This window comes from Streptopelia decaocto (genome assembly GCF_964273445.1).
Source record: "Streptopelia decaocto genome assembly, chromosome: 8".
NCBI classification, from domain to species: Eukaryota; Metazoa; Chordata; class Aves; order Columbiformes; family Columbidae; genus Streptopelia; species Streptopelia decaocto.
Genome location: NC_138662.1, coordinates 2,628,740 through 2,653,840, shown reverse-complemented (window position 1 = coordinate 2,653,840; position 25,101 = coordinate 2,628,740). Strand labels below are relative to the sequence as shown.

The following is a 25,101-nucleotide window of genomic DNA, read 5'->3' as shown; positions in this document are numbered from 1 at the left end:
ATACACCTCTGTCTCCTCCAAACCCATGGCCAGGCACAGCACCAGCTGTTTTCCCCCACATTTTCTCTCCCGCTGAACTCGTGACTTTGCAGTCTGACCACATGAGACCCCGTTAGCCGTTTAACAAGCTTCTGCCCTCTCCTGACTTCCAAACTGCCCCGTTTTTGCTGTAGCTGTCCCTGTAAATGCAGGTCAGGTGCAAAGGGGCTGAGGCTCATTTATTCCCTACTTGTCAATGAACTATGTGAAGACAGGACTCAGCCAAGACTGACGTGAACTCTGGTCTTGTCTTCCCCGCTTGGGGTGCGCGGGAGGGGCGGTGTCAGCACCGTGTGCCCCTTGCACCGTGGGACTCTCTTTGCGGCCAGCGTGTCATCTCAAATCACGTTGTGTGCATCTGCCTTAACAACCAGCCTGTCTACCTAGGGCTGCATTTCTGCATCCGCTACAACTCATTACAGCTGCCACATTTTAATTGGTGTTTGGCCACTATTACCCATTGGAAAAAAGCAAAAGCAAAAGCAAACAACCCACATCTGTTTTCTTAAATAAAGTACATATACACCGTCATCAATAATTATTATTATCTCCTACAGAAGGCGAACGAATTCTGGGGTAAAAACTCTTGCAAAGCTGCGGTGCTCAACAACAGAAGACGTTGCATAACAGACATAAGATAGATTACTTTATAGCTATAAATCTGCTTATCTGTCCAGATTTTCCCTTGGTTTGCTGCTATACTACTTATTTTAACATTATACTAAAATGTATATAACCATAACAAAATTCATTAAAGAAAACAACAAAACGAATGTTTCTCATGAAGACATGGAATAAAATGTCTAGACTGTGACATGATGATGCATTTTCGTTCTTCGAACGGTAATTGCATTCTTTAAATACGTCGCAGTGGGGCCAAAATACTTCATCTATGGGGCCAAAAGAAGCAATTTCCTTCCTTCCTAGCACTGCAATTTAACAGCACTGCAATGATAGGAGAGTGGAAATACAGTGAGGTGAACAGCTCTGGCAATAACTTGGACTGAAAATATTCTCACAATGTACTCCAGAAATTTTGAGTGCTCAGGTCTGTTTCTGTGTTCAGAAATGCTTAAGAGACTCCATACTAATGTATTAAATGACAAGCAAACTAGTACGTGAAATAATTAAAAACTCTGAAATTAGACAAGCCCTTATGGTTGCTATAGTTTCACAAAAACGTATTTTTAAAATAATTGCAATGTCAGTTACCCACCATTCTTGTGTAATTCTTGTTTTGAGCTCAGGAAGAAGAAATTGTCCATGGAAACAATAGATGGAAGAAATATTTGAAAAGATGCCTGTTATCACTTCAGACGAAATTCCCGCTTCTGACAACTTAGTGCAAAAAACCTGCATGAGACAACAAGACAGGACCACCAGAGATTTACAAAAACCAGTCCTAGACACGCTGGCTTTAGATTGCAGTGTGACAACACTGACCGCCTTAGAACAGAACTACAAGTTTTGACTTTTGAGAGTCAGTCCTCGGGGGGGTTTGGAAGGTTCACAAAATGAAAGCCCACTGCCAGCTGGGGTTAGATTTACACATGTACATTAGAAAAGTCGGAGGGGCAAATTGAAAAAGATTGAAGCTACTGAGACATCTCGTATTTGGGAGTGCAAGTTGCAAAGAACAACCAGTCCCTGAAGAGTGTTCACTCCTATTTATGTGAAGCAAAATAAACCGTGTGATTGTTTTGTTTCTCTGTGGGAAAAATTACACTGTGCTGAAGAAAAGGGAAAAGACACTCCCCTAGAGTTCTAAGGTCCTGAAACAGTCCCTGCTCATCCAAAGCAAACACTGGAAAGTCTTCCAGAGAGCTCCTGGAGTTGGAAGGTAGAGGGGTCTGCAAGTTACAGCTTCTAACAAGATTTCTAGCAAGGTGACAATTTTCTTTTCCTTTTTTTTTTTCTCCGTTCATTTTTAAAATGCACTTCTTTAGCAACATGACTCATCCTCATTTTTACTTCTTTCCTGCACATTCTTTTTTTTCCTTTGAGATAATCATAAAAATGCTGGGATTGTGTAGATTCACTTCAATGTTTATGTGAAGAAAGCTGAGGCTCATCACACCAGTTTACCTTTATCCCCCGTGTGTAAACATGATGGATAAACAATTACAAAACACAGTGGGTAGAAAAAACAAATGTGTTGTGAGCACGGGGCTGACCCAGGTGGCCCAACCTTAGTAAAACTCACACCTCTTGCGCATTACAGCGCAATCACGGATTTCATCATTTCTCTGTCCCCTCAGCGTCCCCGTGATTTCCTCCCCATGTAGGCTCAGGGAGGAACTGAATGCTGATGGGGTTTGCATCCTGGGCTTTCCCATCTCTTCTCCGACACCCGGACCCTCGGGCTCAAGCCCAAGGAACCCGCCAGCAAACTCCAACTCCCACCTGGGAACAGCGTCTCCACACTGTTGGGCTACAGGTGAGGGGGAGAACAGGAGACAGGGCTGCTGCTCCCAGAAAATAAAGCAGTTTATTCACAACTGGATTACCTGGTCCAACAGGTGGAGTCTCTTGACATACGCTTCTTCCGTATGGAGTAGTTCATTCGCGATGTTGAATAGCTTTTGGGGCTCTGTACACTGCAAAAGAAGTTACAAATAACACAGTCCATCTGCACCTACAAGCTTAAGTTTCACCAGCTGTTCTTTTTTCCTTTTTCTCAGTGGGCCAAACTCCCTGCCAGAAGAGAAGCCCGAAGTGAAGGAGGTTAACACGTTTCAGACTCTGCTCTGCATCCCTCATCAAACCATCGGTTTGTTCCAGGGACGTTTTGAAAGCTATTTGCTGAAAGAGCAATTAGTAACGCTGTCAATGGCTGGTCAGGACATCACTGTAGTTCATTACTGTTTTCTATAAAAAACCCAGAAACATCCTCCAAGTCTGGAAATACGTCTAGTCTATTTAGTAACTAAGGCACTAGACTGTAAATCAAGTGTTCTCCTTTTTGGATTCAAGTCCTGTGACTAAAAAGAAAACTAGAAACCAGACCTATTTGGCCACAGATTTCTCGCCCTGGCCAGCGCAGCATTACTCTCTATGGCATATTTCTAAGATTTTTGTGTAGCTTTAAACATCAGCCAGTTCCCTGGAAAGAATTTTCGGCAACATAACCCACATCACTCAGCGAAGTCTTTAATTAAGCTCATTTAAAAAAAATAAAATGAGAAAGAACTAATTAAAAACTGGAAAGCGGTTATGAAGCACTGACTTTATCCACAGTTTAGCCAAAAGCTACATAGACGCTTTGCTCTCTGAGTGCGTAAAAATATGTGAATTATTAGGGTACAAGCTTTAGTTTTCTGATAAACTCGTTGATACCTTTTTAAGGGCCTACACTTCGAACAGCATGCTTTCCTATAACCAAACCAAAACTAGAGCCCAGAACAGAGGGCTGTCAGGTTTGTGTTCAGGAACATAAATATCCAAAATGGGCAGCAAGGATGATCAAATGCAGGGAAATTTTCCTGGGCTGGATCTGTTAAAAACACGACAACCGCTAGGAAGGAAAGAGAGATGTAGAAATGATTAAAAGGACAGAGAGCATCAACTGGGTGCAATTATTCACTATTTCTTCCATGGGAAAACTAAAGAGCATCAAATAAAATCACCCAGGTGCTGCTTCAAGACTAAGAGCCGCTTCCCCAGCGATGCGTCCCTGCGGACGGCAAACCTTGCACAGGGTCACAAAGGGACCGGCAAACCCAGCCATCGAACATCCAGCTGAAGCCTGTGAAACACACGGGGCCGTTTCCAGCTCAGGAACCACCTGGGCCCCTCTCCAGTAAGACCATTGTCTGTTCCAAACGTCAATCTCAAACATCCATTGCTCGCTAGCACTTATGGCAGACACTTCAAGACAACAGATTGTTAGAAAATGGTAATTCAACGCTCTCTTCGACATCATCTTGTTTTGTTTCTAAATAAAGTCAATGAGAAAAATGTAAATAAGCCCCCAGCAGACAGTTAGGCAAACTGCAATACACCTGAAAGAGCTTGCAGACTTTCCAAAGCCAGCTGTGAATTCCACCACACCAGACACACAGGTGTCCTACACCACACGAGGTACCACTGAGCACAGAGCAACCACAGTCCCGTCAACCAGCTGGTACCTGAAGGACAGTGAGCGGCTTTTTGGGATTTGAAACAGCATCAGTCTGCCTTTAAAGTAATCTTTCTCTTTTCTAGGGACAATCCCGGAGGGGGAAACGACGCCATGAATAAAGCTTCGACACGTATATTAGCCTACCTGGCTATTCAAATCATTTCAAGCAGACTCAAATATTCTTTCAAGCTATTCTAATATGTTGCACAACACTTTGCTCCATTCATTTACATGATATATATTAATATTTAGGGGGGAAGAAAAAAAACACAGCACAACAAAGTTTTGAACTTGTTAGAAGCAAATACAACGTATTACAGCTTACAATGAAATGCACTGCTGGCCATTCCAATTCCAATCACCACGGGGATCTCTCACTGAGAAAGAATCTCTGGGCCAGTTTTGCTGGGCGCAGAGGGCGCCTGAATGGGAGGCAGCGACACAACAGGCTGGCACACCCGCCGCCAGGAGCAGCCTTGGATTTGTTTGAATTCGGAATTTGAAAAATAATTATTCCCAACCAAATACATTTGTTCTTGGAAGTAAATCTTTACATAGCGTAGGCACTTTTTAACCTCCTGACCTTCACCATCTGCCACTCAGTTTATGTTTCCAAAAAGCTTGCTGACATCTGCTTAAATACCAAACAATGGCTGAACAAACTCTCAGCTTGAGCTCAGTTTTAAACAGTGACTCTATCTTCAGTTGCTGTCTCTGCTAGTGGCAGAGATAGGCACATTTTCTGGACTAATTTGCAACACATTTGCCCTTCAATGGCCATAATGTTTTAAATGAAATAGTAGATTAATTAAACTTGGGCAGTCCCATTCTTCTAACCTTATTCTGTGCCGTGGCAGGACGGCTTTGACAAAGCCTGAACCACAATTCAGTTCACTATGAATAAGATATTTCATAGTCTATGTTTCCAAAGGGAAAGTAAAATAAATTTACAAACTCAAATATGGATTATGTTCCTTGTTTAAGTCTTTACGTCACACCAGTGAAGCACATTTAACCTTACTGATGAAATCCTAGAAAAACAACATGACATTTACAAGGCACATAAATAACACAGAAATGTAAAGCACTTGCAGTCTTATACCCAATGCGGACTTCAGGCTGTTCAGTTCTTGTAACTACACGTCACTCCTGCTTTGCCCAAAGGCCTGGTGGCTCCCATGGCCAGGGCACCGCACGGTTGCCCTCCCAGCACCGGCACAGCGCCCGTCTGCTGCAGGGCTGGGTGAGAACAGCTCGGCTGGAGGAGGAGAAAGGGGAGAGGGTAAGGGAAAGGGAGCTGGGGGTCCTGGGGACAGCAGGGTGAGCATGAGCCAGCACTGGGCCCTTGTGGCCAGCAAGCCAATGGTACCTGGGGTGGGTTAGAAGGGGGTGGTCAGTAGGTCAGAGAGGTTCTCCTGCCCCTCTGCTCTGCCCTGGGGAGACCACACCTGGAATCTTGTGTCCAGTTGTGGCCCCTCAGTTCCAGCAGGACAGGGAACTGCTGGAGAGAGTCCAGCGCAGCCACCAAGATGCTGCAGGGAGTGGAGCATCTCCCGTGTGAGGAAAGGCTGAGGGAGCTGGGGCTATGTCTTCATTTTATTGAGATCTCATTTTTTTTTAGGGTATTAAAAAAAAATATTATGAGAACATATCTCATTTTTCTTCCCCAGCATTATGACTAAAACATTGACCTTTGCCAATTTTTTCCAGAATATACGTGGAGATGATCTTACCCAAAAGGTCTGACTTGCAGGACCACAGGCCAAATTTCCCAACACAAGCTGTCCAGTGAAATCAGAAGTGAAATTCCAGCTACATACAGGCAGAATGGAAGCACGTCAGGGATTGTATGAGGCCCACATGGGACTTCATTATTAGTATTTACCCATCGGGAAGCAGGAGAGATGGAGAAAGGCATATTTTCGTGATTACTAGTGAGTACATATTATTCTCAGTGACAAAGATCTGAACAAAAAGATATGAAGAAGTGTTAAGCCATCTCAGCAGCATTGCTCTGTTGCTCCCAGGCACACGTACATGACTACAGAGCATGACAGCCCCTCAGTCTCACTTTCGTGTAATTTCTATTTTTTGTAACCATCAAGACTAACACGCCTCACTTCTTGGAGCTCCTGACATTATCCAAACTAATAAGCTCCCTTTGTTCATTTTCATTTCGATAAAAGATAACTGGAAATCCCAGTAAGTCATTCCTGAGACCTTGAAACATATTCCAATAATTGTGTGCTAATAGTGAGACCTGTCAGCCTGTTCTGCAGACTCCCAGGGGAAGCCACTTCACACTGCAGAGCTAAACCTAGACTAAATAAAACGAGTCATAGATTGGGCAATGTTATTTCACTAACTATGGGATGTGTGAAAGCCCCAGTGGTGGATGGGGAGACATCTGAAGTAGAAACTTAGAGAAGGGAAAAAGCTAATCGGACTTTTCTTTTTCTTACTGCTGTTTATTCATGAGCTTCACTTAACTTGATACCCTAGGAGTTACTGAGCCATCACTAAACCACTCTGCAGCTGTACTTCTTACGCATCTTCCTCCAACTATAACAAAGCTTTCTGGAAACCAGCACATGTAATGAGAGTGCTGGTCACCTCCGAGCCTGGACTGGGGTGGGCAGGACAAAGCCGCTGGATTCAATGATAACAAAGCTTTCTCCTGCCAGGAGCTGCCGCCCACTGACCCCTGCTCCTTCCAGCGGGGCAGGTACCTTGTTTTCTGGCAAATTACTAGTTTTGCCAAAGGTGATGTGAACTTGCAGCCTAAGAATAACCACCGAACAAGTCAACTTGGAATCGTGCTGGCTCTGCCGCTGGCAGCCATGGCCCTTTAACCTGACTCTTAGTCCTCAGAGCCCCAAATCTGCAACAGTCTCTAAGGGGAGACTGGGTGGGTGACGCTGGGCACACAACTGGGCTTCACACACCGCACCCCCAGGAGAGGGCACAGTGCTTACACTGCAGGGATGCAGCACATCCCTGAGCCTTCCCCCTACACATGGCTGCAAAAACAAACTAACTTAGAGTAACTCGGTCAGTGTCAAAAATGCCTTTTTGAAGGTGAATTAGCTCAAAATGGAAGGGAGAATCTGAATGCCATCACATAAATGCACTTCAGGAAGAAGAGTAGCACAAGAAAACAAGCAAAAAAAAAATTCTTAGAGATTTCTCTCTTTTATAAATTCACCAAGCATGCTACGGAGAAGTATGACCTCATAATGCTGTGATTTATCAGCATTATTTCATACTATATGGATACTTAACCTCAGGAACAAGGCTTAAAAAACAGCCATCACAACTCTGATGTCTTACAAAGCATCAGCATTTGTGAGCAAAACGCTTCCTAATCATACCGTAAAGTCTTCTGCTTGGCTTTGCCAGAGTTGGTATGACACTTCATTCCCAGTCCAAACAGTAAATGTAATTACCAGACTAAAGAATTTTTTTTTTAATTATTTAATGCATTATTTTCTTGCTGGCATATTTCAACTAATAAACAACCTTTTAAATAATACTTCAGTGGCACACATGCATATATGTATTATGAATATAAAATAATTACAGTATTTCGCAGTGTGTGCGTGTATGTGGAGACACACACAAGGGAAAACCAAAAGGCGAGACGCATCGCACCACGATGGTGACGCTGCCCATCTGAGACGTGAATGAGCTTTCCCCTGCAGACTGCTGAGGAGATATCGGATGTCAGGGATGTGTTACGTGCGGTGTTAATAAACGCCACCGCTACGATGTTTCCTGCCGACCCTCCCATTACATTCTTGCACACAAGATAGAAGCTAGAGTTCTCCTTTGGCAGGACAGACCCTGCAGTCCTGGATTCCCTGACTCGTACTGCCACAGATCCACTCCAGCCCAAGCCTAAGGCAATCTGCATCATAGCCTTCCATGGCCAGGAGTCATGTCTGATGTCGCAGGGTGTCCCCCAGGCTCCCAGGGAGGTGGGACAGGCCAAGAGGTTCCTCCTCCTGCCTCCACACCAGCTGCCAGGTGGGGCTGCAGGCTGGCAGAGAGGAGAACGAAATCACAACCTGCCCATCTCCTGAGAGCAGACAGGCCTAAGCCCCTCAGCTCCAGCAGGACAGGGAACTGCTGCAGAGAGTCCAGCACAGCCACCAAGATGCTGCAGGGAGTGGAGCATCTCCCGTGTGAGGAAAGGCTGAGGGAGCTGGGGCTCTGGAGCTGGACAAGAGGAGACTGAGGGGGGACTCATTCCTGGGGATCAATATGGAAAGGGGGAGTGTCAGGAGGATGGAGCCAGGCTCTTCTGGTGACAACCAGTGATAGGACAAGGGGCAATGGGTGCAAACTGGAACACAGGAGGTTCCACTTAAATGTGAGAAGAAACCTCTTCCCGGTGAGGGTGGCAGAGCCTGGCCCAGGCTGCCCGGGGAGGTTGTGGAGTCTCCTTCTGTGCAGACATTCCAACCCGCCTGGACACCTTCCTGTGTAACCTCATCTGGCTGTTCCTGCTCCAGTGGGGAGACTGGGCTGGATGAGCTTTCGAGGTCCCTTCCGGGGATCCCTGACATTCTGGGATTCTATGCAACACCTGCTCACGCAGCCCTCGCCGCTCCCCAGTCTGCTGAGTTCTCTCCACTGCCCCGAGCAACCTCGCGCCAGCACCTGGCGGGTTTGACATCCACCCAACATGCAGAAGGAGCAGCAGGGCAGCCAAACACTGGAGCGTCCCAGGCTTCAAAGGCTGCATCTGAACATGAATGGAAGGCGAGTCCAGTCACACCAGGCAGAGCTCGAGATAATGCAGCAGGAAGAATGGCAAATTAAAGCAAAAGGAAGTCTGAGGCTTCTTCCTACCTCCCTATAGTTATCTTTGCCTCATCAGCTGTCTTCTGCTCTTCGAAGAAAAGGGGACACCACAAAGCATTCGTTGTACTCCGAAACGGGACATGTCAGCTCTGAGGGACAGAATATCTTACACACCACACACCTGTGTGCAGCTTTCATCACTCATCAATAGCCACTGGCCAGTTTCACCCAGAAGCTACCGAATGAGTTTTAACTACCACAGAAAGAAGATCAAGACTCCATTTTTACAAGGAGTCTCATGGAGGAGATGAGGGGTGATGGGTACAAGTTGCTCCTGGGAAGATTCCACATGGACACAAGAGGGAAATTTTTCCTGATGAGAACAACCAGCCATTGGAATAATCTCCCCAGGGAAGGGGCGGATCCCCCAACGTTGGACACGTTTAAAATTCAGCTGGACAGAAGGCTAGGCAGCTTATCTAGACCAGGCTTTTGCCAAGAAAGCTTGGACCAGGTGATCCTCAAGGTCGCTTCCATCTGGTATTCTGTGGCTCTGTGATTTCCCAAGGGACAAGCTCTTGACATACACAAACCAGGTGGGTGGGTGACTTGGTGACTTGAACAGAATGACCTGATTTGCACAATCTGAGGTGTGAACGTTACAGTTCACTAGCTACAGCTCATTAGTTGCTAGTGCTCATCATATTCTTAAAGAAAACCAAACCTCCAAATCTAGTATATTGGTTTTACTGTAAAGATGGTTGAGGGAGGAAAGAGAAAAAAGCCCAAAACACCCCCAAACACAAACAAAAACCCCACCAGACAAAAAAAGTGGAATTATTTTGCAGACGCTTTTCTCAAAGCCTCTGTTTTGTTTTGCTAGAAAAATCTAACACATTCTATCATCACTAGTTCTAAAAATATCTGTCTTGATATGATAAACAGATAATCAAAGGAACCTGTCACTAATCTTACAGACCTGCAGCAAATACACAGCGACCTGGACTACATTAGTCTGGATTCAAGGAACATCTCTTCTAGCTACAGTTTTGTGAAGAGGAATTTGATTATATCAAATTATATCAAATTACCCTCAAAACAACTTTGTACTCAAAAGCAGTCACAGCAATAGAAGCACAGCCCTTGTACAAAGTAGAACAAAATACTGTTAGAAGGTGTTTCCATCAAGCGTGTCCTCCCAGGATGCGAGGCCCTGACCCTGCAACATGCACCATCCCATTAGCCCCCACATGTCATGGGGCCTCACTGAAGACAACGTGATCTAACAACTAAAATGTGACCTTAGACAACTCCAACCATGAAACACAAGGTGCGAGTCTTCATCTAGAAAAGCACTTAAATTTTAACAACTTTCTTCTGGCTATGATGGATTCTCTTACATGAAAACCTTTTAAATCGAGACTGGGAACCTTTCTAAAAGATACTATCTAGGTCAGGAACAAGCTATGACCTGCATCAAGCAGGAAATTACTATGACTGTCACGATCCTTTGACGTAAAGCCAACCAACCAAAGAACCCAAACAAGGTATGAAAGTGATGCAAGGGATCTCTGGTCAGTCAGGAACTGGTTTCAGAGCACGTAATAGTAACAAACAACCTTACCTTGTTTACATCCAAATATTCTAGCTTTGGCACTTCCGCTGTCTCTTGCTCCTCACTGCTTCCTTCATCAATGTCACTGTCTTCGTCTTGCGTGGAGTCTCTCTTCTGCTCCACAGAGGAAGGTTTGGTGCCCTTTTTGTCGGGTTCCATGTCCCCCGGGTTCGCAGCCACGCTGGGTTTCTTCTGCTCTGCGCTGTCGTCGCTGGGGAAAGTTTCCGCGGCCACGCTACAGGAAGGGCTGTCGATGCCACTGTCTCTGTTGGGAATTTTACCATTCCCGTTCAGTTCTGCAGTTGAGTCTTTATTGCCAAGCTCTCCAGAGGGCTCTTTGCTCACAGTCACAGCAGTACAGTCTTCATGGCTTTTGTTATCGCCTATGCTTAGCTCTTTAATTTTCATTATGTCTGTGCTAGATAGATCTGCACCGCACGGTACGTCTGGCTCATTTTCATCCGGTTCACTTTTGTCATTTGTGGAAGAGCCGCTGGAAGCCACCACGTCACAGTCACATGAGCTGGGTTGTTTGGATGAGTCCAGGCCAGGTTCCATCTTAAGAGCTAAATTTAGCTGGTTTCGTTGTAGAATACGTACAGGTTGCCTGCGGGTGAAGAGAAAACACCACAGTCATTCCTGTTAACATTCAGGGGTTTCGAAAGTGCCCTAAAAGAGAGAGGGCCTGATTATAACTCGATCCAAGTTCTATTTCTTGCACTCCCCTTACAATCCTAGGAGGCAAGTGTGCGCACATTGCTGTAATAATATCCAGCCAACAATTTCAGATAAAAACACAGCACCTCTAGCTGTAAGTTTTACTGAAATGGCACCACTAGGCCTTTAATACTCCCCACGTTGCCCCGAAGAGCAGGGAGGGAGGAATCACCTTTTAAAAGAAGCATTTGGTTGTGGGTTTGTTTAAACAGGAACTCACACTCTTCAACAGAACAAAGCCTTTGGGGCAAGATCTTTTCTGCCAGAGAAAGGATGTTTTTGAAATGCTACTTTTCCTTTTTGAAAAGCACTGTACCAGATTCGCCCAGGTGACAATACACTCCAAGGCACAGGATGGGGGTCTCTGTCTCCATCTCCCTCTTTAAGAAAAAAATCACTTGGCTCCATCAAGCAGACTTGATCTTCAGAGAGAATTTTCATGTGTTTGTAAAACAAGCTGGTTTTACAGCAAACTACATATATTTTATCCTACTTACTTATATCATACATAAAGTTTCAGAGGAAACACTTCTCCATGATGTTGTTTCACAGTACATTGAGATTTAACTCTCCCCTACCTCCAAGAAGCAAGCTACCAGTATGTCTGCTGTTTATTCAGTCTTAGACAGAAAACTCAATTATTTTACATCACAATAACCAAGTTCCTATAGTGCAAAATCTAATCCTGACATCAAGTCAACTTACTGAAAGCAAGATGAGCTACTTGTTTCTGGTAGAACACTTACTGAATTCAGCAGGTCATAAGTTCCTTAAGAAGAATATGTTACAAACTAAAAGTTACTGAATCACATGCTAGTATAAAAAGGAAGAAAAAAAAATATCATTGTGCAGTCAGTCAAGTTTTGTACTTTCAGTAGAAAACATCCTGAAAGGAGTTTCTACATGATAATCACTATTGTCTTCTATTGTTATATTCCGAGTTAAAAAATGTAGAAAAGGGAGATTAGAGCAGATCTCACAAAGCCATATTTACCTAATACTTTCAAATTTCTCAATGAGCGTGTTGACTCCCGCTGATATTGGTATTTCTTCCTCTCCAGGTGCTAAGCTCCTCGACGACTTGGGATCAGCTGGCAAAGGTCGAGAAGGTGCAGGAGGAATTCTTTCCTGCCCCGGTTTGAGATGGACAGGCTTAGGAGGTACTAATAAAAGAGAGGGGAAAAAACAGGAGGATATATCTCCATCTTCTTTATCCTAAACTGTGAACAAAATCCAAGCGCTCAAGGCAGAACAAGGGCTATCCATTCTTTCACCATCCTTTTAAACCCTCATAGGTGCAGTCCCGAAGTATTTCTTACAGCGAAGCAAGCTGCCGTACGCGACAGAAAAATGACGGGCCTCTATTTTGTATTTCTACGGCCGTATCCGACACGTTAACGAACAGAGTGGCTCACAGAACTTTACCGCTTCCTTGTTACCAAACAGGATGCGCAGCTCACACTTCGTTTTTGCAAATGTGCACGCCATCTCAATCACACTAACGAGTTTCCCCTCCCATGACTTTTCAAAACTTAAGCACTTTGTTGAATCTCTTATACTGGGGAAAAGAAACCAACCAACCCCAAACAAACCACCAAAAAACAATCCCACCATGGATGTCAGTGCCTTGTGTTTGCTTAGTCAAAAGCACCACAGGCAGAACATAATAGCTTTTCTTCCTCTCATTCTCCCTCCCCCATATCTTCTGTGGTGTAGTCTTCATAAATTTCCTTCCTCTTTTGGTTCTACGTTGAGTTGCGTGTGATATAAATAAAACACACGTTGTAGGAACGTATACATTCTGCTTAAGAATTCACTAGGAGGCAAAGGGACAAAGTTTAATACGGTTTTTAAAAAAAATGTAATGTAATTTAAAAGTAACGTAATTAAAACAAAAATTATTCAGACCTTACATTGATGGCAGAGTAAATGGGTTTGGAAATACGCAAGCAGTAACCCGTGGCAACAGGTTCCCGTGCTGTTACTGTCCCGTACAGTGACAGAGCTGACAGCACAAGGCGCACGTTCCTCGCAGTGGTGCTGCCCCGTGTCCCCCTGGCCTAGACTATCCAGAGTTCAAATATTACATGAGGAAACTCGATGTGTTTTATTTAACAACATTTCTTTCAAGCGTTTCCAATTTTTAAATGGTCCATATGGCACATTAGCATAATATGATTAATATTGTATTGGAGCTTCAATTAGCAACTGTTCTGAACGTAACTTCAGGGTTGCTTTCTTTATGAGGCTAAGGGGAGGCATATACACCCAAAAAGGCAATTCCTGCTGTCCCTACCCTGCAGACAGGCCAGAACCTGCTCCACATCGCCCACCAGGCCCTTTGGAGTCTCAGACTGGTCCACAGCGCTCCAAAGCTCCCTGCCAAGGCGCTGACACTGAGAGCACTGGGGGTCACTGCAGCCCACGGAAACATTTCGTGTTTTCCCTGTTAGTGACCTGAGACAACACACTCTGCACTGGACAAAAAGGAAGGAAGAAAACACTCTTGTTAGTTCTGGGCCTGTTGCGATAGGACAAGGGGTGATGGTTTAAACTAAAGGAGGGAGGTTCAGGCTGAACATGAGGAAGGGATTGTTGGTCCTGAGGGTGTTGAGAGCCTGGCCCAGGTTGGCCAGAGAGGTGGTGGATGAACCATCCCTGGAGACATCCCAGGCCAGGCTGGACGGGGCTCTGAGCAACCTGAGCTGGTGAAGGTGTCCCTGCTCATGGCAGGGGGAACTGGGGGAGCTGGGAAGGTCCTTTCCAACCAAACTATTCTACGACTCTAAACCTCTGGTGAGAAGAAAGTGAGCCAGCTGCACGGAATCGATATTTGTATTACGGAGCATGTTTCAGGTGGTGCCTGAAGGCTGAAGCCACATTAGAATGGTTATTTCCCCAATCCTCCTCCTCCTGAAGGTTTTGCACAGCAGCCCATGGCTATTTGGAGGCCGCAGAAACCAAGACACAACAACTTTGTTGCAAAAGGAACAAGTGAAATAACAAGAAGCAGTGAGACAGAATTAGAAAAGAGAAAGGCGAGGATAAAGGTTTGAGAGGAGGTACAGCTTAGGCTTGGCCCTGGGTCTGTAAACCAGCGGGGAATAAGGACCCTTGCTCACTGCAAAACAAGCATCTTGGCCTTTGCATTACTTCAGCCCCCCCGCCCACGAATCCCTCTCTCACAAGTGCCTCCTCTACAGCCAACGTGTATTTATCGGTGACTTGATGGAGACATCTACACCAATCACCCAGTAGTGGGTCTGTTGTGACTCACTGGGAAAGCTGGGAGGCCCTAATAAAGAGAAATTCAAGCGGTGCGAGTTGCACTTGCAGATTTACTTCAGCTGAGGTCCCTTGACAAGAGAGACCTAAAAAACTACACGCGATGAAGCAGATTATGAAGGGTTATCCTCTGGGGAGTGAATACAGGCAAAAAAAAGAACGAATGACCCAACAGCACTGCTGTCTTCTCTGCAAATGTAAAATGCTCCTCGAGCCTCAGGTGGTGACACCAGCACATCGCACCCTACAAATCCACCAGACATAGGCCTTAATGATGGTCCATGTAGCTCTAGGAAGAAAGTCCTGGGAAAAAAGGTTCTTGCATTAAAATATCAACGAAAAACTGAGGAAGGATTTATGTCTGCTGCAAGGAAATGCACCTGTCACAATGAAGTTTTTTGGACATGGCCACCATGAGAAAGCAAGGATGGTTTACAGGCAAAATGTCAAGTTCAGTCAATTTAATAAAAACTACTTTTAAAAAAAATTACTTTGACTATTTGTCCTGGTTTTGTTAAAAACAAGTTTATCTTTTGGTGAATTTGCCTGTCAGCTAAAGCTTCATATTAACTGCATTTTCCTGGAGAACCAGACACATGTTTTGGTGAACATAGCAATGGAATGCAAACTTATTGATAAGCATGGATGGACATCTCGCGAGAGGGACAACGAGAAACCAGTGACCAAGAAACTGACCAACTGTGTATAACATCCCATTCACGTGAATACTTCATATAAAAGTGGGAGATCACGAGGATATCGTCCCTTTTCCCTTTTCCTTATGGCTGACATTAGGAGAGGACCTTGCGAGTCGTCCCTGCGAACTGAGGCCAGTGAGAGACTGAATCCAGCTCCGCTTGGCTGCAGAGTCCAGTCCAGGCCTTCAGGTGCCAGCTCTGCAGTTGCTGAGACTTTCAAGATTGGTTTTGTATATTTTGTATTATTTTCTCTATTCTTATTAGAAGCATTAGTAAAACAGCTTTAATTTCTTCCAGCTCTCTTCTCTCTGTCCTTCTTTCCCTCCCGATCGCCTGTCCTGAGTGGGAAGGGGGGAGAGGGAGGGGTGTTCCACGAATGCTGTTCATGGAACACCTGGACAACCAAGACCTCAAAGTGAAAGCTCCATAAGTATAGAGGCCTTGTGAGATGTTTCAATCATGAACTAATACACTAATTTAACATTTAAGGTCGACTTCCACAATCAGAAAATACAATCCTTTCTTTGTAGTTGTTTAAGGCTGAATGTGTATCAGAAAATCGCTTTCGAATAAGCATCTGAATTGGGCAGGGGGGGCTGGTGCAGAGGCTCAGTTTGTCCAACACACCCTAACGGTGACCAAAATATCTTTGATTTTTTTCTCACATGACAATACTTGTCTATCACATGGACATGCTTCTTAAAAATAAAATTTGGTTTATCACCTTAGCATCTGTTAGAGAGCAGTGCAGGGGAAATGGACCTGGGGGTCCTGGGGACAGCAGGGTGACCATGAGCCAGCACTGGGCCCTTGTGGCCAGGAAGCCAATGGTACCTGGGGTGGGTTAGAAGGGGGTGGTCAGTAGGTCAGAGAGGTTCTCCTGCCCCTCTGCTCTGCCCTGGGGAGACCACACCTGGAATCTTGTGTCCAGTTGTGGCCCCTCAGTTCCAGCAGGACAGGGAACTGCTGGAGAGAGTCCAGCGCAGCCACCAAGATGCTGAAGGGAGTGGAGCATCTCCCGTGTGAGGAAAGGCTGAGGGAGCTGGGGCTCTGGAGCTGGACAAGAGGAGACTGAGGGGGGACTCATTCCTGGGGATCAATATGGAAAGGGGGAGTGTCAGGAGGATGGAGCCAGGCTCTTCTTGGTGACAACCAGTGATAGGACAAGGGGCAATGGGTACAAACTGGGACACAGGAGGTTCCACTTAAAGCTGAGAAGAAACTTGTTCCTGGTGAGGGTGGCAGAGCCTGGCCCAGGCTGCCCAGGGAGGTTGTGGAGTCTCCTTCTGTGCAGACATTCCAACCCGCCTGGACACCTTCCTGTGTAACCTCATCTGGGTGTTCCTGCTCCATGGGGGGATTGCACTGGATGAGCTTTCCAGGGCCCTTCCAACCCCCGACATTCTGGGATTCTGTGATCTTCTTCAGGCTCACTCTCCTTTATTTCAGACGTCGTTCAATCTATATGCTTTCTGCATCCACAATTACACTGAAGCAAGCACTCATTATATACAACATTTTAACCAATGCTCCAAATGGTCGCAGCGGAGGCTGTTGACAAACTGAGATCACAAAGAGACACCGCATATTGTTTCCCTGATGGAGAAACACAAGAAGTTATCCTCTTTCAAGAAAATTTCCTGCAGCTTTTGTTGAGCATTCCCGAGTTTGAGGGGCCACCAGCAGACCCCCCCGGGGGGCAGCTGAACACGTTGGTCCCGGCTCCTCTCCCGCCTCTGGCCCACCAGCCCAGCAGGTCTGTGCGGTGACACCGGCCCACATGCGACCCCTGCCCGGCGGCTCGAGCTTCTAGTGCTCATGTTTTAAACACATTCATTCTATTGAGGCATTTCCTGTTGGCATGCACAGTTCTTTCAATAAATGGAAAACAGACCAGATTTAAACAATAAGCTATTCTTACCTAAAAAAAAACCAAAACAAAACGAAAATACAAAAAAAACCAACTCCAACAATACTGCTAAATTAAACTTACACTTCACAGCTGCATGAGGTATAACAACAGCACAGGAAATATAAATGCACAAGTAATCAGTTATTCCTGAACTGATTTCTTCTCGAAGGCTTCCCTAAGACGTTATCTAACACTGGAAAAAATGAAGATAATAAAACCCTACCAGCTGTACTCAAACTTTAGAACATAAAGACAATTATTTTGCTCTGACTCAAAATTAAAACAATAAATTTAAAAATGTGACATGGCACATGCAATAGAAGCCTCAACAACTGCTAGAAGGACAAAGCCACTTGCCTTGGGGTTTCTGCAGAGGATGCATTTTGGCCAGCGCAGGTTTGGTTTTGGGTTTCCTCCCGGTTTGCTGGATACATTGTGCCGGGCCGATGTGCTGCAGCTCCCCACATGCTTCCAGCACTGGATTCGAGTCAATGTGACATTTGATTTGAAAAGGAGAACAAGGGCAACCTGAGGGAAAAATGGGGAAAAAAGCAATATTTATTTGGTTCTGTTAATCCTGAGGAAAATTTGTGCTGTTTCTAGAAGCGTATCGCTCACCCAAGCTCCTGGCGGGGGAGCAGAGGGGTGAGCTGTTCACTCACAAGTTATTACAACCAATATATCCAGCCTTAATAATCATGTCAAACCAGCTGACTGATAAGATATGCAGAATGTCAGTAATCCTATCTTTAGTTAATTACTTCTTTACTATGGACACCCAAAATAAAAGAGTAAATTAAAAGATAAAAACCATGTCAAGAGATTTCTCCAAACAGAAATACAAGTGCCCCAGCATACAGCATCACATTAGTTGGTAAAATACACCCCAGTTATGATGAATTAGAAATGTGTCCCACGCGGGGGGAATGGTACCAGCAGATTTAATCATTCAAGCTGCATTTTACCGCTATTTATTATTCCTCCTCACATAAAATATTAACTTGCCTTCAAAAGGCTTCAGTCTAAAAGATGCCATTAAGATACAATCCAGTGGGAAAACAGAAAAAGAAGTGATTAATATGTTTATCTTTTAATTTAATGTTCTTGATTCATTTCTGTGGGCACTGTGGAAATACACCCATACATCCACTTTCACTTAGTGGATATTCCATTTTTTATTGTTTTTTTTTTCTTGGCTTCTAGCAATACTACAGCTACGTGAAGGCTGGACATGCAGCAATAGCTTCACAAATGCAACCTACTCTTGGTCAGATTTATATTAAGATCAAAAATCCGAAATGACGAGCACCTCCATCCACATCAACTTAATTATCCTGGGTTTATACTAATGGTATTAAATCAGGATGTGACCTTATGAATAAAGGCTTTGAAACCGGAGCTGTACACACTGCTTGGGAAGATTAGCTGAGAGCTGGCTCCAAAATGAACCAACTTCCACAGCAATACGGATTATTTTTTAAATAAGCATAAAATATTAAAGTCAATTTTGCTGACAAAAATAGATTCAGCTGCCACAAATCTGTTGACCGATCTCTGCTACCCAAACATACAACCCCAGATTCCTCGGTAGGGCTGCTGGTGGTTGCTGTTCAAGCTTCATTAGCATTTCCACCACAAAATCTGCTTTTCAGCAGATTTGAGACCAGCTATTAAAACATTCTTCCAGCTGAAACCAGGAATTTATAAGTACTAGGTTTTATTCAAATATAATTTCACTTATCAGGAAAATGCAGTGAAAGCAGAGTAGATTATTAGAGCAGATTAATAGATTATGGCAAACACATCATCATGGAAAGAGCTCACGCAGATGGCTCAGCCCTGGGTACGGGAGCTCCCGGTGACACAACAGCCGTCGGCTTTTCAGGGGAAGGACCGAGGCTCTTCCTTATGAACAGTAGTGAGCACAGCAAGAAATTAAAATAGTGCACAGGGGAAAAGCTTTAATTCATGAAAATAAAGAGGGCAGCACACAGAGCTCAGTGTTCACCAGTGCCCGTGACTGGAAGCAATCCAGCAACGTTGGATTTTCCTAAAAATTACTTTAATGATCCACTTCTCAGTGAACAAATCTCTGTACCTACACCAGCTTTAGAAGAGATGAGAGGACAGCTCTGAGCACACACATCACTGATGGCAGCCCCAGGGCTGCCGGAGGTGACGGTTTCCCCAGGGTTGTCCCCAAGGGGACCCCCATGGACCCGGGACACGGCCCCGGCTGCCCAAAGTGTCCCCTGTTGCCCTCAACCACTGCCACAAACAGGCACTGCGTGTTGGTGTCACTTTAGAAAGTTTCTAAAGGAACTAAAACCCAATTCCTTTTTCTTTCTCAGAGATTCACCATGTGAAAGCAGGTCCCACCACCTTCCTCTCTGCTAAAAACAAGAGCTTGCTTACTTACTTACTTACTTACTTGCTTTCAAGTGCATGGCACCACCAGATACCTCTTTTAGGTCTAGGCTAAAAGCTCTTACGACCTGCTTAAGTCACTGAAAAGCAGAGCGCTTTGTTCCTTATTTTATAAATCCACATACAAGTCTTTCTCTTCTACTGCATAACCCTGTCAAACAATCGAGGCAGAAAATCCTCCTCTGGTAATTACTCAACAAACATGTCCATTTTGACCGAAACAACCTCTAAACTTGGCTCCAAATCCTCTAGGACTTGCACTCAGATGCATTTGTAGAGTGAATACTTAGCGAAGCCTTACGGTACTTCTCGTTAAACAAGATCTAATATTAAAACAACAAACCAAACCAAAGCATCGTCCAATATTTTATACCATCTTGTGTACTGCATGTACAGGTAACTGCTGAAAACATATCGCTGTTCACCTATTGCCCACACGTAACTCACACATTTATTGAGGATACATCCAAAGAGCAAGCAGGTACAAAGCAGAAAATAAAACTGGTAAGTAGCTGGAAAGAAGAGGAACCTGGAAAGCCACAAGTGCCTTAGACACCAAATGTCGTGCTGGCCCTAAATCAAGAAAAACACGTGCGGGTGAAGCACAGAAGTGCCTTTCATTCTTTTTTATTTAATTTAAGCCAGGATGGTTCTCTCTGTTCATCTCTGATGTGGCCCCTAAGGGCTACTTTATGCATACAAAACAAAAAAAAAACCCACTTTCCTTACATATTTTTTCAAGTGCTGTAAAATGATCTGTGAAAACAAGATTCAGTGGATTATTTCAGATGGAATTCTCTGAAAGGAAAGCCCAGGGTCTGCCCAGCACGGTCCAGGGTGCTCCTGGGAACAGCAAACGAGGGACAACATGAACAAGGTCCAGGCGAAGCAGAAAATGACAAAGATGAGGCTTTCCAGAGATAATTTTTTGTATTATATTAATAAAACAATATGGATTTAGGCTCCTGCTAAGGTAAAACTTAAATAAAACTTCTGAAAACACCTAAGATAATGTACAACTTATATTTCCACTAACTGGAAAAATAATTTCAGTCTTTATGACACAATTCAACACCGCTGAGAAACTCTTTCATGCACAGAGAAATTTCTCAAGTGTCTCCCCTTATTCTCACTAAGCTGTTTGCACCCAGAAGAAAGGCTGTATTTTTGAAAACTTCTTAGATGCTGTCACAAACTTGAGGGTTATGGCAGATTTTTCTATTAGATTAAGATAAAATGTGAGGATTTTGGGTGCTCCACCGAGTGGAGTCGTAAAGAGACCAGCTGAACCCAAGTGGCTGAACTTCACTTCTCAGGCTTTTCTCCCGGCGCACAAGCCGGATTCAGATCTTGCGCTTGGCACCTGGTCCCCAGGTAGCAGTGTTCAAAATAATCCCAGTTTCAAATCAAAAAACGTATCCTGGAGGCCTGTGATAGCAGCAAGAACCACAAATATTATGACAAGCTACTGGTTTGGCACATCCTATGTTTGCTGATCCGGTAGAGGGATTTCTTACCGCACCCCTGGCCAGGGAGGACAAGGGGTGACAAAGCCTGGACTGACAGTAAAAGGCTCTACAGACTGGACACACCGCAAAGGCACTGATAACCAACGTCTACTGCAGAAGCTTCGCTTTCACGGAGAATTAATAACCACTGGGTGTGTCCACATCCACCCAGAACGATGGACACGACTTTGGAACAGGCTGCCCAGGGCAGTGCTGGAGTCACTATCCCTGGAGGCATTTAAAAGGCGTTTAGATGAGGTTCTTAGGGTCATGGGTTAGTGCTGGAGTTGGGTTATGGTTGGGCTCGATGATCTCGAGGATCTCTTCCAACCGAAATGATTCTGTGATTCTCTGACTGCCCATCAATTCTTTGATGATTTGGGCTCTCTGCAATAGCAGTGGAGTCAACAGCTCCACAAGGCAAATCACTCTATTATAATTCTCTAACCTTTCTTCAGGCATCTAAAAATGAAAATATTCCAGATGGAAACTGGCTATTACATCCAGAAATGCATCCAGCAATGGTGTCTCCATTTCTAATGCTGTTTGGTAATACGCATCATGCACATAAAATGGATAAGCAACTACCCCCAGTCAGATTTAAAAACCTGTCTGCAGGAAAATACACAAAGATAAATCAAGTAGAATCATATAATGGTAAAAGGTATTTTTGCAGTTAACAGGAGTCTGGACAACTAAGCATGTGCCCAGATTTAAAAATAACAACAACAAACCCCTCAGCTGTTAACATGTAGGGTACTTTGACAGCTAATCCTTGTTTAGTCATCTTAATAGACATCTTATCAGGAACTGGGGAAAGGGAGCTGGGGGTCCTGGGGACAGCAGGGTGACCATGAGCCAGCACTGGGCCCTTGTGACCAGGAAGCCAATGGTACCTGGGGTGGGTTAGAAGGGGGTGGTCAGTAGGTCAGAGAGGTTCTCCTGCCCCTCTGCTCTGCCCTGGGGAGACCACACCTGGAATATTGTGTCCAGTTGTGGCCCCTCAGTTCCAGCAGGACAGGGAACTGCTGCAGAGAGTCCAGCGCAGCCACCAAGATGCTGCAGGGAGTGGAGCATCTCCCGTGTGAGGAAAGGCTGAGGGAGCTGGGGCTCTGGAGCTGGACAAGAGGACACTGAGGGGGGACTCATTCATGGGGATCAATATGGAAAGGGGGAGTGTCAGGAGGATGGAGCCAGGCTCTTCTGGGTGACAACCAGTGATAGGACAAGGGGCAATGGGTGCAAACTGGAACACAGGAGGTTCCACTTAAACTTGAGAAGAAACTTGTTCCTGGTGAGGGTGGCAGAGCCTGGCCCAGGCTGCCCAGGGAGGTTGTGGAGTCTCCTTCTGTGTAGACATTCCAACCCGCCTGGACACCTTCCTGTGTAACCTCATCTGGGTGTTCCTGCTCCATGGGGGGATTGCACTGGATGAGCTTTCCAGGTCCCTTCCAACCCCTGACATTCTGTGAACTCAGCTCTTCCCAGTGTTTGGCTACAAACTGAGCAGTGCCCTGTACCTCTATCCTCCGATAACACTCTTGGCTCTGCCCAGTTCAAGCATCCCTGCATTTCCAACTGAACCATCCATCCGGCATTCCCTAATGCTGTCACTGACAGGGAAGTTCTTGCTCTTGTCATCCCCTCCTCCTTAGTCAAAGCTTTTCAAGGAGAGAGCTCCTCTTACAGCAGAAGTCTGCTCCTAGAAAGCAAAGGGCTTCAAGGGCAGAGCTAATGTATGTATCTGAAAAAAAGAAAAAAAAACCTCGCAAGAGGAACTGACACAAATTAAAAGGTGCTGATTACGTCTTCCTTATGTCAGCAGAAATCTGGAGAGTGGTAAAATAGTCTGTCCTTCACGCTCAGGCTGTGTTGCAGATATGGCTGGGTAAGAACACCTTTAAAGAAGGTCCAGCACACACTACACTGTAGGAAAATCCAATGTCGACAGCCTTACCTGCCACGCATTGCAGCCAAATTCATCTCACGGTGTCAGCATTACTTATGGCACATTATCCTTGTGTTACAGGCAGTTACCCAGCACCAAGCCCATCCTGCGAGCGGCCCAGGACAGCGGCTCCACAGCCGTGTGTCCCCTGCCCTCCCCAAGGCCGCCCTGTCCCGCTGAGCAGAGCGTCCCCTTCTCCTCCCTCTTATGCCGCTTCATTAACTCCATCATCTTCCTCAAACCCACTTAAAAAGCCACCTCATCCCCCTGCCCATGGCCATCGGAATCCCACGGCAGGAAAGCCGTGTGCGCCGGGGCTGCACACACACCCTTCTATCAAACCCACTTCAGTGACACTCACAATGGTTATTTCACACAACATCTGTTTTTCTGGCACTCCAAAATGCCACCTTCAGTTAAAAGAGTGACAGCAAAGTTATCGCCATAAGCTTTCAGAAACAGATATAATCAAGAAAGCATTATGTGCGAAAGCAAGCGAGGATCTGGCATGGACTGCAATTCTGTAACCTCACCTGGGTGTTCCTGCTCCATGGGGGGATTGCACTGGATGAGCTTTCCAGGTCCCTTCCAACCCCTGACATCCTGTGATTCTGTGAGATGTGTGTTGTGTTCAAGCAGAGACTTCCATATTTTCTCTTATTTGCTTTCTGCTCAGATACAGCTCAGTATTAATGCATGAATGGTCAGTAACTGCAATGACATGACATGGAAACCAAAGGAATCCCAGTTCTCAGCACTCAAATTCTCAGGCCGCTTCCCAGCTCCTCAGGGGAAGGACAGGCCATAGTGCAACCACACCTGGTCTTCCCCAAAGGGCTGCATTGGGACGTCTAAAGCTCTTTCTGAAGGTAAAGGCAGTAAATCTGCCACGAAACAGCCCTCAGAGTGACAGTAAATGCAATTCAGCAGGCATGGGATGGAGCTGGTTAAAAGATTTCCCTCAAAAGTCCTGAAAATTTTCAACACTCCGTATCCTCTTCCATCTGCTGTCCCAGCAGAATCCTACCATGGGAGGATATAAAGGAGGAAACAAAATGTACAATTTTTGAATGAAACGCTTCATTTCGGAGCAAGCACCGTCCCCGGGGAGCCACAGAAGGGCTGCTGGTTTGTGTCCTTGTGAGAAAAACACAAAGCCTGCAACCCATGCCAAACCATTGGGTCTGAGGAGGGCTGTGAGAAACTTGGCAAATTCAGTTTAACACAAAACAACACAGAAATACATCCAGAAAAAAACAAAACCCCCCAAAAACAGAGGATTTTTAACAGAAAGAAACAAATGGCTAAAATAAACCAATTTGCGCATAAAAAGCATGAGAAGGATGAGTAGCTTCCCTGGACGTGTGGTGCTAGGATTTGGGATTTGGTGTACTTTCACCCTCTTCTGACTACTTCTAAACGCCTTAGGTGAGGATGCTTCCTTTAACAGGCATTTCTATAGTGTCCTGAGGGTGTCTATTGAACATCACTGTCACAGTATGTCCCGTAAACCTGCATCAAGATTTCCCAACATTAACCTCATCAGATTCTTTTAAAGCAAGTTCCTGAACACTAATCCAGATAATCCGAGGCCACGCTTTGCCAGCACTGGCACACACCTTACACCTCTTGTCATCTGAATCACAACAGATACATTCTTGAGAAATCAGTTTTCAGCTCTGACTTTTTCTGTTCTTCTCAGAACTGGTGACAAGGGCCGTGAGCTGCCCAAGCACGGCCGTGCCGCAGAGCCACAAATGGAGGGAGCTACACAGCTCGCGTTGGAATTGAGGATGTTTGTCTGACCACTGACTATTTCACCACTGTCCTTATAAGGGCTGAGTTGCCATTGTTGATTTATAACTCTTTCTAGCGCTTCTCTGTTTTTACACGCTCCTTTCAGTGCAGTCTCCCTATTTCTCATTACGATCTTGTTTTTATCGCCTTGTCTAGAGCAGGGCCTACTCCCATGCAATGCCAGCCAAACCCCCCACTGCCTCTGGGACACTTCACCCTTGAGCAGCAA

The 25,101-nt window shown here is 45.2% G+C and overlaps 1 protein-coding gene across 4 annotated transcripts in view; it reads right to left on the bottom strand.

The window, feature by feature from the left end:
• Positions 1–25,101, bottom strand: part of FGD3 (FYVE, RhoGEF and PH domain containing 3) — a 105,792-nt gene that overhangs the window by 30,892 nt on the left and 49,799 nt on the right. For all 4 annotated transcript variants that reach the window (XR_014184793.1, XM_082060374.1, XM_082060373.1 and 1 more), the window contains exons 2-6: positions 17,550–17,720; positions 12,292–12,460; positions 10,590–11,187; positions 2,547–2,636; positions 1,256–1,392 (exon numbers count right to left, since the gene is read on the bottom strand). Coding sequence is in view for 3 of the 4 variants with exons in the window: in XM_082060374.1 (XP_081916500.1) it covers positions 1,256–1,392; positions 2,547–2,636; positions 10,590–11,187; positions 12,292–12,460; positions 17,550–17,720 (1,165 nt within the window). In the remaining variant the exon portion in view is untranslated. The remainder of the gene's footprint in view (positions 1–1,255; positions 1,393–2,546; positions 2,637–10,589; positions 11,188–12,291; positions 12,461–17,549; positions 17,721–25,101) is intronic.